Source organism: Capricornis sumatraensis, chromosome 16 (genome assembly GCF_032405125.1).
Source record: "Capricornis sumatraensis isolate serow.1 chromosome 16, serow.2, whole genome shotgun sequence".
Classification (NCBI taxonomy): domain Eukaryota; kingdom Metazoa; phylum Chordata; class Mammalia; order Artiodactyla; family Bovidae; genus Capricornis; species Capricornis sumatraensis.
The window spans coordinates 33333256-33351941 of record NC_091084.1 but is presented as its reverse complement, the minus strand read 5'-3'; the positions used below and the strand labels follow the sequence as shown (position 1 = coordinate 33351941).

At 48.8% G+C, this 18686-nt stretch overlaps 1 protein-coding gene across 1 annotated transcript in view; it reads right to left on the bottom strand.

Annotated features, from left to right (window-relative positions):
* GRIK4 (glutamate ionotropic receptor kainate type subunit 4) overlaps positions 1-18686 on the bottom strand; it is a 344872-nt gene that overhangs the window by 150827 nt on the left and 175359 nt on the right. The window contains exons 5-6 of the mRNA XM_068988252.1: positions 11836-12014; positions 7402-7455 (exon numbers count right to left, since the gene is read on the bottom strand). Of these exons, the coding sequence (XP_068844353.1) occupies positions 7402-7455; positions 11836-12014 (233 nt within the window). The remainder of the gene's footprint in view (positions 1-7401; positions 7456-11835; positions 12015-18686) is intronic.

The following is an 18686-nucleotide window of genomic DNA, read 5'->3' as shown; positions in this document are numbered from 1 at the left end:
AAACATTAGAATTCCATTTATATGACGCATATAGAAGAGGCAAATTCATAGAGACAGAAAGCAAAATGGTAGCTGCCAGGGGCTGGGACGGGGAGCGTGTAGGGAGTTGCTGTTTAATGGGTTTAAGGTTTCAGTTTGAGGATGAAAAAAGTTCTGAATGTGGATCGGGATGACGGTTACCCAATGATGTAAATATACTCACTGTACTGAATGATATCCTTAAAAAAAATGGTGAATTTTATGTGTATTTTCCACTATAAAAAAAGAGTTTAAAAAAAGGAATGAAGTTCTGATACTTGCTATAATATGGATGAATGTAGAAAACGTTATGCTGAATAAAATAAGCCAGACACAAAAGACAAATATTACCTGATTTCACACAATAATAATATTGTGACTGCACAATAACTGAACTGCCTCGTTCTACTCATTGTCCGGAAATTAATAAAATGGCATTTTAGGAGTCACTTTTATAGGCCGTTAGAGGCTGGACAGCAAAATAAATATCTCCTGTTCTTTTTGGTACCTGGGAAACACAAACAGAACTTCCTTTTCTATAATTCCATTTATTTACTTATGGTTGTGCTGGGTCTTCATTGCTGATTGGGCTACTGTCTAGTTTCTGTATTTGGGCTTTTCACTGCAAACGCTTCTCTTGCTGTGAAGCTTGGGCTCATGGGCCTTAGTAGTTGTGGCACATGGGCTCAGTAGTTGCAGCTCCCAGGCTCTAGAGCAGGGCCCTTCTGGGGCATGGGCTTCGTTGCTCCACCACATGTGGGATCCTCCCAGACCAGGGATCGAACTTCATTCAATGTGTCTCCTTCATTGGCAGGAGGAGTCTTAACCACTGAGCCACCAGGACTTCTTAAAATAATACCTTCCCTTAACTAGACTTGTGCTGTGAGTCAGTTTCTGTGCGGCTGTTATCTCCCAGGGCAGGTATTATTGGTGTCCACCAGCAGATGAGGTCCCCGAGGCTCAGAGAGACTGAGCAGCCTGCACTGGATCACACAGCTGACGGCTGGTCAACCTGGAGTCCTTAGCCTTGTCTACTAATGCAAAGGCCTGCCCCTTCGCGCTAACTCTCAAATGCATCACTGTGGCCGAATTTAGAGAGATGGGACGTGATGGACATCTTTGAGGAATCAGAAAAGAAGTGAATAAGAATTAAAGTCCAGGTGGCATCTATATTTGGGGGGAAGGACTAGAGCAGAGGTTGCCAAACTCCAGGATCCAATGCCTCAGGTGCAGCTGATGTCATATAATAGAAAGAAAGTGCACAGTCAGTGTAATGTGCTTGAATCATCCAGAAACCATCCTCCCACCTCCGGTCCATGGAAAAATTGTCTTCCACAAAATCGGTCCCTGGTGCCATAAAGTTAGGGACCACTGGATTCTAGAGAAGCACAGAGGCTCACCTATGACCCTCTAGATAAAGCCCCTCCTGCTCTGGTTCAAGACTCCAACAGCAACTGGGCAGAAAGAATGGACTTAAAAATAGTTTCTTTGCTCCTAATAAAGGTCTGTCCTTTCTGAGAGCCAAGGCACTAATGAGAAGTATCCGGAATATTCTCTCACTGACTGATTTTTGAAATGGCTTTGCTTCTATTTTCTTGGCTATTACTCAGCCATCATCATTTACACAGTTACTTTTCTGATTTCCTGTTGCAAACTTACCAACTGTGTGAATCCTGTCAATTCCAGATTCAAAGAACTCTCTGAGGAAGGTACCCTCCCAAAGCGCATCTCATTCTGTGTTCACCCAAGAAGGACAAAAGCCCTTTGAAAGCTGAAAGTATCAGAGTGTGACCAAAATACACACTGTCCTGAAAGCATATAGTATTTGGCAATTCATAACACAGTTTTCTTTATCCTCACGACAACCCTGTAAGATTTCATTATCCCCATTTTACAAATGAGAGACCTGGGGCTCAGAGAGTCACTGTGACTCCCCCAAAGTCACACAGCAATTACAAGGCAGAGTGGGGACTTGACCCAGGTCTCGCGACTTCATGGGTCAGTGCTTTCTCCACAAGAGTCATCATCAAAGTCTTTATTAACAGTTCGGAGAAGAGGGAGTGGTGGGACATAGCAGGGGTGATGCTTTCTCTTTTTACTTTTCTAAACCTTTTTTTGATGTGGATCATTTTTTAAAGTCTTTTTTGAATTTGTCACAAAAAGTGGAAACAGTGACAGGTTTTATTTTCTTGGGCTCCAAAATCACTGCAGCCATGAAACTAAAAGATGCTTGCTCATTGGAAGAAAACCTATGACAAACCAAGATACCGTATTAAAAAGCCAAAGACATCACTTTGCTGACAAAGGTCTGTATAGTCAAAGATACGGTTTTTTCAGTAGTCATGTACAGATGTGAGAGTTGGACCATCAAGAAGGCTGAGTGCTGAAGAATTGATACTTTCGACCTGTGGTTCTGGAGAAGACTCTTGAGAGTCCTTTGGACTGCACAGAGATCAAACTAATCAGTCCTAAAGGAAATCAACCCTGAATATTCATTGGAAGGACTGATGCTGAAGCTGAAGCTCCAGTATTCTGGCTACCTGATGGGAAGAGCCAACTTATTGGAAAAGACCCTAATGCTGAGAAAGATTGAGGGCAAGAAGAGAAGGGGGTTGCAGAGGATGAGATGGTTAGATAGCATCACTGACTCAATGGACACGAATTTGAGCAAACTCTAGGAGATAGTGTAGGACAGGGAAGCCTGGCACGCTGCAGTCCATGGGGTCAAAAAGAGTTGATGTGACTTAGTGACTAAACGACAATATTTCTTCTGTTTTATGAGGGGTGTTTTTGGCCACGAAGCATGTGGGATCTTACTTCCCTGAGCAGGGATTGAACCTGCACCACTGCCTTGGAAGGTGAAGTCTTAACCACTGGATGCCAGGGAAGTCCTGTGATGCCTTCTTTTTTGTATATAATTTTATGTATTTATATTTGGCTCTGCTGGGTCTTTATCACTGTGTGTGGACTTTTCTCTAATTGCAGTGAACGGGGGCTACTGCTTAGTTGCAATGTGAAGGCTTCTCCTTGCGATGGCTTCTCTTCTTGCAGAGCATGGGCTTTAGACACTTGGGCCTCAGTAGTTGTGGTTCCCGGGCTCTAGAGCACAGGCTCAATAGGCTTAGGTTAGTTGCTCCACGGCATGTGGGATCTTTCTGGATCAGGGATAGAACCCATGTCTCCTGCACTGGCAGGCAGATTCTTGATCACTGAGTCACCGGGGAAGCTCTGTGATGCTTTCCTAAACATCTCCAGGCCAAGCAACCTTGCCTTAGTCTCATTATCATCCTGAGAATTCATCTTTCAAACGACTAGCCTCTTTCCATCTGCAAAAACACTTCTGTGAGTCCTAGCTGCCCCACTCCCTCCTCTTTGTCTACCCCGTCGGCTTAACATGGGGGCAGGCTGGCCCAAGGCAGGTGGCCCCTGGCCTGCCTTCTCCCTCTCCTCCCCTCTGCTTCTCAGGCTCTCCAAATGGAACACAGATGGAGTTTAATCTGTCCTTATTCTTCTGCCAACTCGCTGGGCTCCCCCAAATGCCTCCTTACTTCAGGCAAATGCTTTTGCATCACTCTGGGAATAGTCTAATCCTTTTCTTCCCTTTTCCATGTTAATGCCCTGATTTACAGCAGCAGTGTGAGACAGAAAAAAATAAATTAAATAAACACGGCAACAAAGCAGTTCCTTCTGCGTTATATTCTGAGGGGCAGTGACTGGGAGGCGGCATGCAGGGGACTTCTGAGGTGCTGACAATATTCTATTTCTGGATCTGGGTGTTGCTTACACAGGTGTGCTCACCTGGAGAACGTTCGTTCAGCTGCTCACATATGATCTTTGTGGCCTTCTTTCTGTAGGTTAGACCTCAGTTAAAAATTCCAACAATGGAACAGGCAGGTCTGTGGTGGGGGCGCACTAGCCAACAGGCAGCTGAATGACTTTTTGGCAAGCCTGCTGTGGAGGGAGTCCCTACACCAGAAGAGAAGCTACACATGATTCTTCAAGGGGGCTTTCAACTCTGACAGCAAAGACCTCTAGGATGCTTCAGGGCGAACAATGCCACAGAACCCCCAAGAAAGGGCTGTTCACAAAACTACTGCTAGAGATGAACAGGGATGGCAGGATCCCAGCTTGTCTTTTTGGGCAGCCCTCTCCTCGCCTTTGCAGGACATTTCAGGAGACCTGGCCCTGGCCCCTAAACCCCAGAAGGGACACTGCATGACCCCTAATTTTACACTACCACCTGTGTTGGCCAAGAGAGTCTTAACTCCCAGGTGACCTTTTTCCATTTTCAGATTCGAGTCAACTCTGCGAGGTTGAATTCTGCTTCCTAAACACATCAAGGCTGTTGTGGTTCACTGACACCTGCGTGTGTGCTAAGTCGCTTCAGTCGTGTCTGGCTCTTGGCGGCCCCATGGACTGTAGCCCCCCAGGCTCCTCTGTCCATGGGATTCTCCAGGTAAGAGTACTGGAGTAGGTTGCGGTGTCCTCCTTCAGGGGATCTTCCAGATCCAAGGATGGAACCCACATCTCTTATGTCTCCTGCATTGGCATTGGGAATAAGGAACAGCATATTCACATATCTGGAGATCTGAGTCCCTTCTAACATATGGACTGCTCCAGGAATGGGTGTGCCAGTTCGTTATTACTCATTTGATGTTACCTGCCTTATATCTTTTAAGAAGGTTACTTTCACAAATGGCTATAAACAGACAAATGAGCAATAATAAACTGGCACATCCATTCCTGGAGCAGTCCATATGTGTGAAGGGACCCAAATCTCCAGGTATGTGAGCATGCTGTTCCTTATTCCCAAATGTTATTCTGCTCTTTGCTTGTCTAGGAAAAAAGTCTACTTGTCTTTCAGGATGCAGCTTAAAGACTCTTTCTTCTGTGAAGCATTTCCTACCTGCCCCGGGTAGAGTAAGTGGCCCCTGCTCTAGGGTCTAAAGCATTTTGTATCCACATCTCATGGAATTTGCCACTTCGCAATATGACAGTTTGCAATAGGTTTTTGCTGGCCCAGCTTGGTTTCTTATTCCCATTTTAATTTCTAATGCCTGGCTCAGTGCCTGTTACATCAGAAGTATGTCTGGATATGGACTTCCCAGAATTTGCTGCCAATGCAAGCGACATGGGTTCGATCCCTGGTCCAGGAAAATTCCACAACCAAGCCTGTGTGCCACAACTACTGAAGCCTGAGTGCCCAAGAGCCCATCCGCTCACCACCAACTAGAGAAAGTCCCTGCAGGAACGAAGACTCCGCACACTTCAAAAAACGTTTAAAAATGTATATCTGGATAAAGGCGCTACTTAAATGATTTGGATATCTTATGCATTTACAAAATAAATAAATGCATAATAATTAAACCTTGTCTCTGAATGACTGTTTATAACAGCTCTACCTGTAATAACCCCAAACTGGAAACAACTAAAATGTCTCTCCATAGGTGGATGATTAAGCAAACGCGTACATCCACAGCAAGAAATATGACTCAGCAAAAATAAAGGGCAAACTATTGATTCATACAACAACTTCAATGGATCCTGAGGGCAATACATTGAGTGAAAAAAATTTAACCTCAAAGGTCATCTACTCATGATTCCATTTACATAGAAGTAGAAAAGTTAGGCAAAGCCATGGTTTTTCCAGTAGTCATGAACGGATGTGAGAGCTGGACCCTAAAGAAGGCAGAACACTGAAGAACTGATGCTTTTAAACTGTGGTTCTGGAGAAGACTCTGGAGAGTCCTCGACTGCAAGGAGATCAAACCTGTCAGTCTTAAAGGAAGTCAACTCTGAATATTCATTGAAAAGACTGTTGCTGAAGCTGAAGTTTCAATAGTTTGGCTACCTGATGTGAAGAGCCAATTCACTGGTAAAGACTGAAGCTGGGAAAGATTGCAGGCAAAAGGGAAAGGGGGTGGCAGAGGATGTGACGGTTAGATAGCATCACTGACTCGATGGACATGAGTTTGAGCAAGCTCTGGGAGATAGTGAAGCACAAGGAAACTGGTGTGCTGCAGTCCATGGGGTCGCAAAGATTCAGACACAACTTAGCAACTGAACCACCACAACAACGAAAGTTCGAAATAGAGAACAGATTAGCAGTTATTAAAGATTAGGACTGGTGGGAAGAAGGAACATGGACTATAAAGTAGTAGCGAGATCTTTGTGGTAATGAAATGGTTTTCTTCCTAACTGCAGTAAGAGTTACACACATCTACATATATCTTAACAGACTTGATATTTTGATATCCTGCTTTTGATATTGTACTGTAATAACATAAGATACAGCCATTGCAGAAACCTGGGTTAAAGTTACATGGCACCCCTCTGTATTATCTTTGTGACTTTCTGTGAATCTATAATTATCTCAAAATAAAAAGCTATAACATTTTTAAACCTGTTCTCTGAGGTTCTTTCTACTGTCTAATTGAGAGTGTGTATATTTCACAACGTTTCACATGTCTTAATGCTTTACGATTTCAAAATACACACAGATTAAATTACATCATTTCAAAATGATAGCAATTCCATGATGTAGCTGTCCTTACAGCCATTTTACAGACAAGGAAACCAAGGCTCAGTGCTTCTTTAAGGGGCACACAGCTGGTATGGGGCAAAACTAGAACTCCAACTTGACTCAATAAAATTTCTATAGGTCTGTCTTCTAGGCTGCAAAAAAAGGGAATTTGAAAAAAATGGCCTCTGAAAGTGTATCAGTTATAACACCTTTTACCTAGGACGGCCGTAATTTTTGTGCTCTAGTGTTCCTAATTCTAAGCCAGCCTGCATTAGGGTCTAGAAATGTAGGGACTGGACTGCCGGCCTGTGACTGGACCTATAGAGGAGCTGCAACCATCAGAGGGGTCAGCTGGTGACATCTAAACAGAGGTATTAGATTCTTTGGAGAAGGCAATGGCACCCCACTCCAGTACTCTTGCCTGGAAAATCCCATGGACGGAGGAGCCTGGTAGGCTGCAGTCCATGGGGTTGCTAAGAGTCGGACACAACTGAGCGACTTCACTTTCACTTTTCACTTCTCTGCATTGGAGAAGGAAATGGCAACCCACTCCAGTGTTCTTGCCTGGAGAACCCCAGGGACAGGGGAGCCTGGTGGGCTGCCGTCTATGGGGTCGCACAGAGTCAGACATGACTGAAGCGACTTAGCAGCAGCAGCAGCAGGCTAAGAACTGCTAGGACAAGAGTCCCAGGGCTCCTGGGTTTCCGTGTTTCTCAAATGTCCCGCTTCTCTGGCTGGCGTCTGCTCCTCTGGTCCATTTCCCCTACTGCCCGTCTCCAGGGTTTCATTCTGTCACACCCCGCTGACCCTAATTAATGATACTCTCCATGCCAAAGAGGTGAGCTATGAAAATGTCTTACCAGATTAGTGAAGATGTATGTGTAATAGGCTGACACCATCCCTAGTTCCGCTGCCTGCAAAGGGAAGAGAAGGAGATTAGAGTGGAAAATGAAAACCCACTGGAAGTACATGACTCGGGAGGGCTCCAAGTGTCTGTCCCTGGTCTGGCTCCCCACCGGCAGAGCAGAACATCTTGGCTGATTGGTTCTTACACCACCCTCAACTTTGAAGGATGGAGCACAGAAACCCTTGCTGCTAGAGTAGGGTCTCTCTCCCTCCAGCCCACACCCCCACGCCTGCAGTGACACTCATGGTAGCTGATATTCTCCTGTGTACATATTCCCATGGATATAACTGGGGATTATGGAAACCAAAGCGACTTTCCGGGAAATGAAACAAATAACAGAAGATTGTAATAATTATTTCCACAACCATTAACAATACCAATGGCTAACACTCACTGTTTAGTCCGCACCAAGCATCGGACAGCGTTTGGCTTGGGTTCACCTGATGAGGCAGCACTATTACTTGTCCACCACCCGCCCTTTGACAGCTGAGGAAACTGAAGCACCAAAGGCTGTGTAGCTTGTCCAGAAGATCACACATCTCATACATGGAAAAGATGAAATTAAAGCCAGGCAGCCTCACACTCCCCTTGGAGAACTATGATATTGATGGAATTACTGACACACTTCTCTTAGGGGCCAAGGCATGGACAGGAAAGTGGTGGCTTGTAGGCAATTCCCAAATTAACTCCACCCTCGTCACGGTGGCAGTGAGTATGCCTCATAGGCATATTCTTCAATCTGCGGTAATACTGGAAAGAGGTGAATCATTTGCAAACTGCGGTCTTGTCAGCAGTGAGGAGCAAGTTGCTTGTGATGTGCCCTTGGTGATGGTGCACCAGGGAGTCTCAGCCCACGGTTGGGAGCTGCTAGTTCAGATGGGCCTCCTTTTGTCTGATCTTTGCAGCATCATAAATACCTCTATAAGCAACCTTCCGTGCCATGTGCCTGGCTTGGAGAGTGACAGGTGCTAGAGAAGCCGACAAGGAGATCATGGAAATAATGAGCCCGGCTCTCCCCAGGGCCCTCATCCCTCTTGACAGTCGGTTAGATCTTCATCACGTAGCCTGCAGCCCTGGGCCACTAGGAAACCACTTTTGTCACGACTGTTGAGGTGCATGGGGGTGGGGAGCGGTAAACAAAGCCAGGGATGACTGCCTTCTCCCTTTATAGCTTGTTTATCTCCCCAGGGATTCCAATAACTGTGCAAGCATTCTCACAGGCTCCTTGAAGGACAGGCTGGGGTAATTATTAGGTTGGTTGGCTGAAAAGTTCATTCAGGTTTTCCAAGTTACAGAATAACCCAAACTTTTTGGCCAGCCCAATATATCATCACCATCCCTATAAGAAATTGAGGCAACTGGGACAAGATTACAAGGGGTCGTGATAGAGCTCAAGGCCTCTCCTTCCTCTAGCAAAGCTACAGTGATGCCTCCACTTCTGGGGAGGGGGGCATGGTGCTCACCTCCACCTCTTCACCCACCCCCCAAATTATCCGTATAATAATGCCCTTGCCTCTCACCACTGCCTAGCCTGATGAGAGCCCCCTGGTTCCAGGGATGCGCTGGGGGCAGGGGGCTGAGAAAGGGCACTGTTGGATGGTTAAAACCTACTTTGTGAAATCTGCTGTCCTAAAGATAAAACACAAGAGATCCTTGGTTTTTAAGACCTGAATTCTGGGTAAACATGGAATTCGTTGCTGGAACAGCCGCTCAATAAAATAGGGGATTACTCTGAAAATCCTCCTGAAATCAAGAGACAGTGGAGTGCTGCCAAGCTCCGAGGCCAGGCTCACGAGTGCACAGCGAGACTCCCAGAAGCTCCGGGCGCCCTCTGATTGCACTGCTTCCCACGCTGAGTCTATCTTCCCTCAAGGCTGGGTTGTAACCTCACGAAGGAGGAGCCTGGCACTTCAGGGAAGCATGCGGATTGAGTCCAGGATGGATACAAGGTCAGCCTGCTGGGGCTTCTAGGAATTCAAATGGGGACGAGCTTTCCCAAAACCTCGCTGCTCATTGATGAGTTTGGTTCCAAGGTTACATGGGCTGGGGCTGATCAATGACCTAAGGAAAGCCTGCCACTGGCCACCCAGCGGAACCATTTGCTAATAATAGTCATTACAAGGGAATTTCCTTCAAATGCACAGCCATAAAAAAGAAATTAAAAGTGTTTTTAATGAAAATACCCAGTACTGGCAAGGGTGCTATATAAGACACCTATACGCCACTGGTGGGAGTATAAATCCTTAAAGGCTTTCTAAAAAGGCAAGCTGGCAAATCATATCAAAATCCTTAAAAGCATGCATACCTTTAACTCAGTAATTCCACTCCTAGAAATTTATGCTCTGAAAATATTCATGAATGTGCATAAAGATTTATGTAAAAAGATGTGCATTCCAGCATTATTTATTACAGCGAGGATCGAAAACAACCTGTATCTCCAACAATAAAGAGATGGTTAAATAAATTATGGTACATCCATATGATAAGAAATGATGCAGCCATTAAAATATTTGTAGAAAAATATGTCATGACATGAGAAAAAAACGCATGCCATATAATTAAGTGGGAAAAAAAATAAAAGCGGTTCCAGAAGAGTATGTTCAGGGTGTAATAATTTTGAAAACAGAAAAAAAAAAAAAAATGTGTCTCTAAGGGCAGGAAGACTAGATATCAAAACTTTATAGTGGTTCTCTCTCAGTGATGGAACTGTGAATGATTTTTATCTTTTTCCTATGGGTTTTTCTGTACTTTCCGAGATTTCAACAATGAACTAGACATATTTTTTAAAAGGGAGGGAGGCAGCCACATAAGCTGGGAGCCCGGAAATATTCCTGGGCAAGGGCTGACCTCAAAAGGCTTCCACCTGAGGGCTGTCCAGGCAGAAATCAGCTACTGCAGGGGAAACATACGTTCTGATCTGTCTTTGGCAGGGGGACTAAGGGACCTCTATCTTGCTCCCTGCTCCTCAGCCCTCCCCACCCTCCTGAGAACGCCTCAGCCTGCATCTCTCATGCCCTGAAGCTCTTCCATCCTCAGTGACTTCCTTGATCACAGCTCCGGACACAAGAGAAGAAAGAGAAAGAAAAATTGTGTGTTGGAGTGTGTCTGTGAGTTGGGTATACCCACACAGACAGACGTGGGTTTGGAGCTGCAGAAAATTACTATAGCAACAGGCTGAAGGGACGGCCTTCAGTACTCAGAGAAATTTCATTCAAATCTCTTATTAATTCTGAGACTAAACTAGCTGGGGTGGGGAGGTGAGGAGACAGCGAGGGAGGGAGAGGAAGAGAGAATCATCCTGTGTCTGCTGGGCTCCTTGCGGCCCTGCTGAGGTTACCGAGGAACCTCACTCCCTCAGTGGAAGACGGCGGGCTGCACTTAAATGTGCAATTAAAATGGCACTAGAGGAGGCCATGAGCCCAGAGAGGCTGGGGGAGCTGCTGGAGCCAGGGCGGAACCTGGCAGGGTCCGCTCTGTCTGGGGTTGCTTCCTTAGCCCAGACACCAGCCCGGGACACAGTCCCAGTGGTCCCAAGGATGCCCAGGTGATCAAAGCTGTTTGTCCAGCGTGGACCCCCAGGGGCTGCCTTTTCTCCCTCTGTCTCTGTCTCTGTGTGTGTCTCTGTCTCTCTCTCTTGGACCGGCCTCACCCAGAGAGTTCTAGTTTCCATGTGCATACATTGATTCCGGGGCTGATCTCTGTGTCCCCAGGAGGGGGTGGGGAGCGGGGGAGAAGTGGACTGATCTCCTGTGAAGAGAACTGAGGCAGGCTCTGCTCTGCTCCTCCCAGGGCTGGCCTTGGACAGTGTTGCTCACCTCTCAGACCCTCAGTTTCTTCCGCTGCTGGGGGATGCTATCATGTCCACCTCCTGTGGCCACGGAGAGGATTACATTGAAAAATGACATCCCAGCACTTGGTAAACGATAGAACACGTATGAAGATTCCACACAGGGCTGGTATTCAGTAATATACACGGATGAGACAGCCCCGGCTGTGAGAATAGGGAGATGCCTCTACTCCGTTCGGCAAATAGCCTCAGCCCCCGAGTAGCCCACCCCACCATCCTTGCCCCTCCTAGGAACCCCTGGACCACAGAGCCCCTGGCAGATCTAGGTGTGGCCAGTGTCTCAGCCGGTGGCTGCCCTGTTGCACTGAGAGTTAAATGTCTCTGTGACATAGCATCATCCTACTTTTTCCTCTTAGCTTTCAGAAGCTGTTCACTGGAACTGAAGCACACTGTAGGGGTCAGAGGTCCAGCATAGGGCTCCTTCAACTTCGGCCCAGGGGGGACACCCAAGGCAAGAAGGGAGCAGAGTGCCAGTTCAGAGGCAGAAGGAGGGAGGGGGATGGTCAGTGCCCACCAGCACCCGCCCGGCCCGGCGCCCACCTTCAGGAGGATGGTGTGGGACATGGAGGCGTTGGCATGTATGATGATGGTGGCGGTCTTGTCGTCCCGGATCTCCTTGAGGAGCGGGGTGGGGTCCCTGGCGTCATCCAGCATCCGGACCGAAAGGGTGTCCTTGGAGATAAGGAATTGCCGGAGGAGCTTCTCTAGGTTTAAAAGGCCTGGAGGGGAAGAGAGGATGAAGACCCTGAGGGTCCACGGTGCCATCTCGGGAGACACGGGAGCCAAAGCCAGAAAACTCAGGAGGGAGGCAGGGTCCTGGGTCTGGCATCAAGTGGTTAGGCCGGAGCATTGCGCATGATGAGCCCTCATAAATGTTACATTCAGCTTTTATTTCCATGGTGGAGGTCAGGGAGCAGTTCCCTCCAAGTCACAAAGCCCAGAAAACAGATCTAGCAAAACACTTTGAACTCCTCAGAGCACAGGGGCTGCTCTGAGACAAGGTATTGTTATGATTATGAAAGAACAGGTTTTGAACTGCACCCCAGCAGGCAGTCAGGTGGGCCCAGAACAACTGGGGATCCTGAGCTAAGGACTCTGCCAGGCCCTTGCTATTCACCGCCAAGCACGTGGGAGAAGGGATTCCAGATGGATGTCACCAAGACACATGGGTCTTAAACATCTCTGAAAAGGCAGGCCAGGAAGAGGGTGTGTGCATGGGTGGGGTCTCCTGGGAAGACAGTGGTCTCAGTTCCAATGGAAAGAGACCTACAGGCATTCGCTCCCCAAAGCCAATCAAGGACAAGAGTAACATTCATTGAATTCTTATTGCATTCCAGGTAATGGGCTAAACATTTTAACGGCTCATCTCGTTTAAGTCCTCCCAAGATCATACAAAATATTCCAATCCCATAGCACAGAGGCGAGCAGGAGGCAGGAGAGGAGGAACTCTCCCAGACACTGTCACCACACATGGTGGACGGCCCGGGGAGGGATGCTCTCTAACCAGTCAAAGAGCCCGGTGCTGCACTGGTTAAAGGACTACTAAATGCAGGGAGGTCATGAATATGACCCCAAAGAAGCCTTTTTCCTGTGCAGGTTAAACCCCTTCCGGATCCTTGAGGACCAAAAGGTAAGATGAGGGGGCATCTGAAAAGCATTGTAAGGACTTCCTTGGTGGTCCAGTGGCTAAGATTCCACACTCCCAATGCAGGGGGCCTGGGTTCCCTCCCTGGTTGGAGAACTAGGTCTCACTTGCTGCAATTAAGGATTCGCAAGCTGCAACCAAAGGTCCTGCATGCTGCAACAAAGATCAGAGATCCCTAGTGCCATAACGAAGACCCAGCACAGCCAAGTAAATAAAAAAAAGAAAAGAAAGAAAGAAAGCATTGTACCACCTTCCTCATTTGTAGAGAAATGACAGGATGTGCCCAGGAAAAGAGCTAGGACCAGAATTCCCATTTCCTTGTCTCCATCCCATCCTCTTCTCCTGAGTCCAGACTTCCTCTTAGGATAAAACCCACCAGGAGGAGCAGGCACAGAACCCAGGGAGGCTTGGTTCGTGTGTCTCAAGGATCAGGGGCGAAGCCTTGGTGTGCTTTGTGAACAAGGAAGAGGGAGCAGGGTGGAGGAAACTAGGGAGCAGGGTGGGCCTGGGGTGATGGAGACGGAGTCCTGGAAGGTGGGGCCAATCCCTAACTCCCACCCCCACCCCGGGTCCTGAGAAGGTGGTCCAAGGAACTATGGGTTGCGGTAGGGCTGGAGAAGCCCCTGGAGGGCCTGTCCTTCACAAAGAGGTTTCAGAAACGCAGGCTGTGCAAGCCCAGAGTCGAGTTGGTTTTTCTTTCCTTTCCAAACAGGCCTCAGAGGAGGCTTGTTAGACCCCCTGCTGCTGTCTGTGCCCCTCACAGCTCCACACCACCACCCCCTATCCAGAAGGGCACCGACACTGCTGGGGCTCTTCCTGCCAACTTTGATGCAGATCTGGATTCAAGCTCAGGGTCAACTGTCACTAGCTGTGTGACCTTGAGAACCATCTAACCTCTTCAAGTCTCAATCTTCATCTGTAAAATGGGCATAACAGGTGAGAACTCACTGAGATCCTATGTGAAAGCAGGCTGGGAGCTGGCATGCATGGAATCAACATTGCTTCTCCTGTATCTACTCATTCCCATAAGAACAAAGGTCAGGAATGGCAGCTTAGTGAGGCGGAAGAAGAGGGAGGAAGGTACTCATCTGTTCATCCAACACTCACTGTCCTGGTGCCAGGCACTGGGCTGACAAGACACCAGCAGAGAAGACGGGTCAGGTACAGACCCTGCCCTGCAGGGTCTCAGAGGCCAGGAACCTGCAGCTCAGTGTGTGCACGCATGTTCAGTTGCTTGCTGCTGCTGCTGCTGCTAAGTCGCGTCAGTCGTGTCCAACTCCGTGAGACCCCATAGACGGCAGCCCACCAGGCTCCCCCATCCCTGGGATTCTCCACGCAAGAGCACTAGAGTGGGGTGCCATTGCCTTCTCCAATGCATGAAAGTGAAAAGGGAAAGTGAAGTCGCTCAGTCGTGTCCGACCCTTCGCGACCCCATGGACTGCAGCCCACCAGGCACCTCCATCCATGGGATTTTCCAGGCAAGAGCACTGGAGTGGGGTGCCAGTGCCTTCTCTGTTCAGTCGCTTAATTGTGTCCAACTGTTTGCAGTCCAGCTCTACCCTACGGACCACGGCCTGCCAGGTTTCTCTGTCCATGCAATTCTCTAGGCAAGAACACTGGAGTAGGTGGGCACCCCTTTCTTCAGGGGATCTTCCCAACCCAGGGATCGAACCCACATCTTTTATGTCTCTTGCATTGGCAGGTGGGTTCTTAATCACTAGTGCCACCTTGGGAAGCCCAGGTAAGTGTATGCTGCTGCTGCTGCTGCTGCTGCTAAGTCACTTCAGTCGTGTCCGACTCTGTGCGACCCCACCAGGCTCTCCCATCCCTGGGATTCTCCAGGCAAGAACACTAAGTGTATGAAAGTGAAAGTGAAGTCGCTCAGTTGTGTCTGACTCTTTGCGACCCCGTGGACTGTAGCCCACCAGGCCCCTCCATCCATGGGATTCTCCAGGCAAGAATACTGGAGTGGGTTGCCATTTCCTTCTCCAGGGGATCTTCCCGACCCAGGGATCGAACCCAGGCCTCCCTCATTGCAGGCAGACGCTTTAACCTCTGAGCCACCAGGGAAGCCCATAGCAAAGTTCAAATCACAGCCCCAGGACTGTGTATATAATAGATAACAAGGACCTACAGTCCAGAACAGGGAGCTCCACTCCACACTCTATGACGGCCTATATGGGAAACGAATCTACAAAAAGAGTGAGCATATGTATACGTACATCTGATCCACTTTGCTGTACCCATGAAACTAACACAACTTTGGAAATCAACAATATTCCAATAAAAACTTTTTAAAAGCCCCAAATCGTATCCCTATTTTGTTTCGTGGCCTAAAAATCTGGTTTTCTATGGGGCAGCTGCATTGCATCCTATATGCAAAATTCAGAGAATATTCACATCTTCACAGAGATGTTGTGAAAAGCAAAATCGCACTCGGACAAAGGTCTGAGCACCTGATCAAAAGGACAAGGAGATCAGGGAGGCCACAGGACTGGAGCTGCTGGAGTCTTGGCCAGCTCCTTGGCTCAAGGAAAGATTTGTCTTCAGGACACGCTCTAGGGGAGCAGCTGGAGGTATGAGCAAGGAAGGGGTGGTGGGGGTGAACTCCCCACTGGGCCTGGAATGCAGCAGGGAGAACCTTTGGAGTTTGACTGGGAGAGAGGCCAAATGCCCTGGGATCCTTCAGATGGGCAATGAAACTCAGTGGGACGAGACAGAAGCCTGGAGAGCGACAGTACAATTACACACAGCATGGAGAAGCCTGGAAAAGGCAGCCCAGGGACCCTGCATCCTTTGAAAGCTGGCAGGCACACAGCTCCCAGGGAAAAAGGTCCCCGAGGTGTCAGGAAAATGGGGACCCTCTCCCATCAATGCCCACGTGCGCCACCCCAGCTGCCCCTTGGGGGTGCTCTGCTGCCCTTTAAACAAGAAGCAGCATCTCATCCAACCCTGTTTGCCGGGAGGCAGGGGAGAAGGGTCCCTGGGAGGTCCGCCACCTCCCCCAGGATCTCCTAGGAGTCCCTCCCCTTCCCAGGCTGCACCGAGCTTAAAGTAGCAAGAAGAGCGCAAGGTCAGCTGCCACGAATCCCAGCTCCTGCACCACTAGGTAGCTGGTGGGGGCCATTCCCTCTGCCCCCTGCCGCTCTGTGTACTCATCCATGAGATACGGGTAATGACTGCCTTACGGGGGAGTCAAATGAGCAGATCAGTGACTGTCACCTAGAAGGCGCCTCACCAAGCTGGTTTTCATCCACCCTTCCCCCAGCCCTTCACATCCTAACTCTCCTTCACCCCGTCCCCTCCCCCACAAAACCCTCTCTCTGATCTCCAGCCCCCACCCTCCCCTTCTCTCTTCTTCCAACTCGTTCAGGATTTATTATCCAATTCGCAGGATACAGCCCTTGGTTATAAACCATAAGAAACATTTGATAGCATATGCTTACGCATATATGCATATATTACAGCAGATAACATGTAGTCTAATTATTTCACAGCGTTGGGTAGGGATCCTATTTCAAACTCTGCAGCTCAGCCCCAGTGTGAGGCAGGGTGCACGGTGCTTGCTGGTGGACTGAGCAGAGACTGTGAGGGGAAGAGAGGGACTGCCTCCTAAGAAGTCAAGGGAGAAGCAGTGCCAGGTGGGAGCAGACACCACGTCACTTGAGGAGCCACTGAAGGAAGGGGTGCCTGGCCTGAGGCAGAGGGGAGGGGCTGTCACAAGACAGACTTGCTCTGGACTTATAGTCAAGGACTACCCCCAGGAACAGTGAATGGATCAAACTCGCAGGGGGCCACACTTAGCTCAGTGTAAGGAAGAAACTCTGCTAGAGCTCTCTAAAGAAGCAGTGGCCTATATCGTGAGGGAGTGAGTTCCCCGTGGCTGGAGGTAATCAAGGAAAGACTGAAGCCTCACTTGAGGATGGTTGTAGAGGAAATTAAATCAGTGGTTGGAAAGCTGAACTACAAAGATGTTGGTGTCTTTCTAGCCCAGAGATTCTTTATGAATTAGAAAAGGATCCTTTTTTTTTAATTCTAGGAAGTGGAAAACATCTGCAGAAGAGGGAGGCTGGTTTAGTTACATTAAGCACGTCAGGAGTTTTTCAGTGCAGTCTGGCATTTTCCAATTGTTGTTTACCTTACCTCTATCTGTTTAATGGAACCAAGTGTGTTAGTCACTCAGTCATGTCCGACTCTGCAATCGCATGGACTATGGCCTGCTAGGCTCCTCTGTCCATGGGGTTCTCCAGGCAAGAATGCTGGAGTGGGTAGCCATGCCCTCCTCCAGGGGATCTTCCCGACCCAGGGATGGAACCCAGGTCTCCTGCACTGCAAGCAGATTCTTTACCATTTGTGCCACTAGGAACCCCTTAATGGAACTAAGGTATTTATCAAAGGCAGCTGTCACAAGAGGGGTTCAAAGCTGCTTTCTCCCCAGCTTCCCCTCAACCTCCACCCTGACCTCCCTATCTTGCGGAGCCCTTAGCCCAGCAGCAGGTCTAGCTGCCAAGTCCAAGGCTGAGAGGGGGCCTGAGGAACCTATTAGTATCGCTCAGGATGTGATGGGATGGATCGATGTGAAAGCCAGCAGGCTGGCTATTCCAGGAAGAAGGAGGGCGGCTGGCTTCTGAGACTGGGAGGTGGGGCAGGAGACGGATGGACAGATTGAGAAAGGCACAGCTGGCGCTGGACGGGGCTGCAGGACAAGGACACAAAGACCTAAGTGATGGGTCTGCTGGGGACACAGAGGATGCTTGTATCCAAAAATAGGAATAAGTAATCATTTCCCTCTCCACTGGCTGATTCCCTGGGCTTCAGGCTTTGATCCTGGAAAATGGTAACATTCCCGGCTGGTGAAAGCATTAGTCGCTCAGTCGTGGCCGACTCTTTGCGACCCCACGAACTGTAGCTCCTCAGGCTTCTCTGTCCATAGGATTTTCTCCAGGCAAGAATACTGGAGTTGGTAGCCATTCCCTTCTGGTGAATCCAGAGGATCTTCCTGACCCAGGGATCAAACCTGGGTCTCCTGCATTGCAGGCAGGTTCTTTACAAGTTGAGCCACCAGGGAAGCCCATTCACACTTTCACTTTAGGCTCCTGCGGGCGGCAGCTGATGTAACACGGACTAGAGGGTGGTGGTGAGGATGCAGTGAGATGGTGAACTCTGCCCGGAGCGTCTAAACCCGGTACTTGTCCATTCCCCTCCCCTGACAGGCGCAGGTGCCTCGGCTGTGCTGGCTTCACGCCCTATTTTTCCAGGGAGCAGATTCTGATGGAGTGAGAGGGATGAGGGTCTGAGGTGTCCCGAGAGGGGCAGGGGCATGGAACAAGTTCCAGTGCTTGAACAGTGGGCTCATTTTACCCACTTTTCAGTTTTGTCCCATCCCACGCCTAGACCTGGCCCCAAGAAAAGACAGAAAGAGTCAGACCGTGGGGGTCAGAGGAGGAGACAGAGAGGGGATAGAGGGGCAGGTGGAGGCTTCTCACTTCCAGGAGGACCGTCTGCTGCCCTGCCTGGCCATCCAGGCTGCCCCCTTCTCTGACAGCAAGGATGGACATGGGAAAAACCTCACCCGGGGACTCCCCTCGATTTCTCCAGGGTGTTTGATTGGGTTAGTTCTTTGTTGTTTTGTTGCTATTTTTTAATTTTCTTGGCTGCACTGCACGGCATGTGGGGTCTTAGTTCTCCGGTCAAGGATTGAACCCCGGAGCCTCCTGCAGTGGATGGAAATGCAGAGTCTTAACCA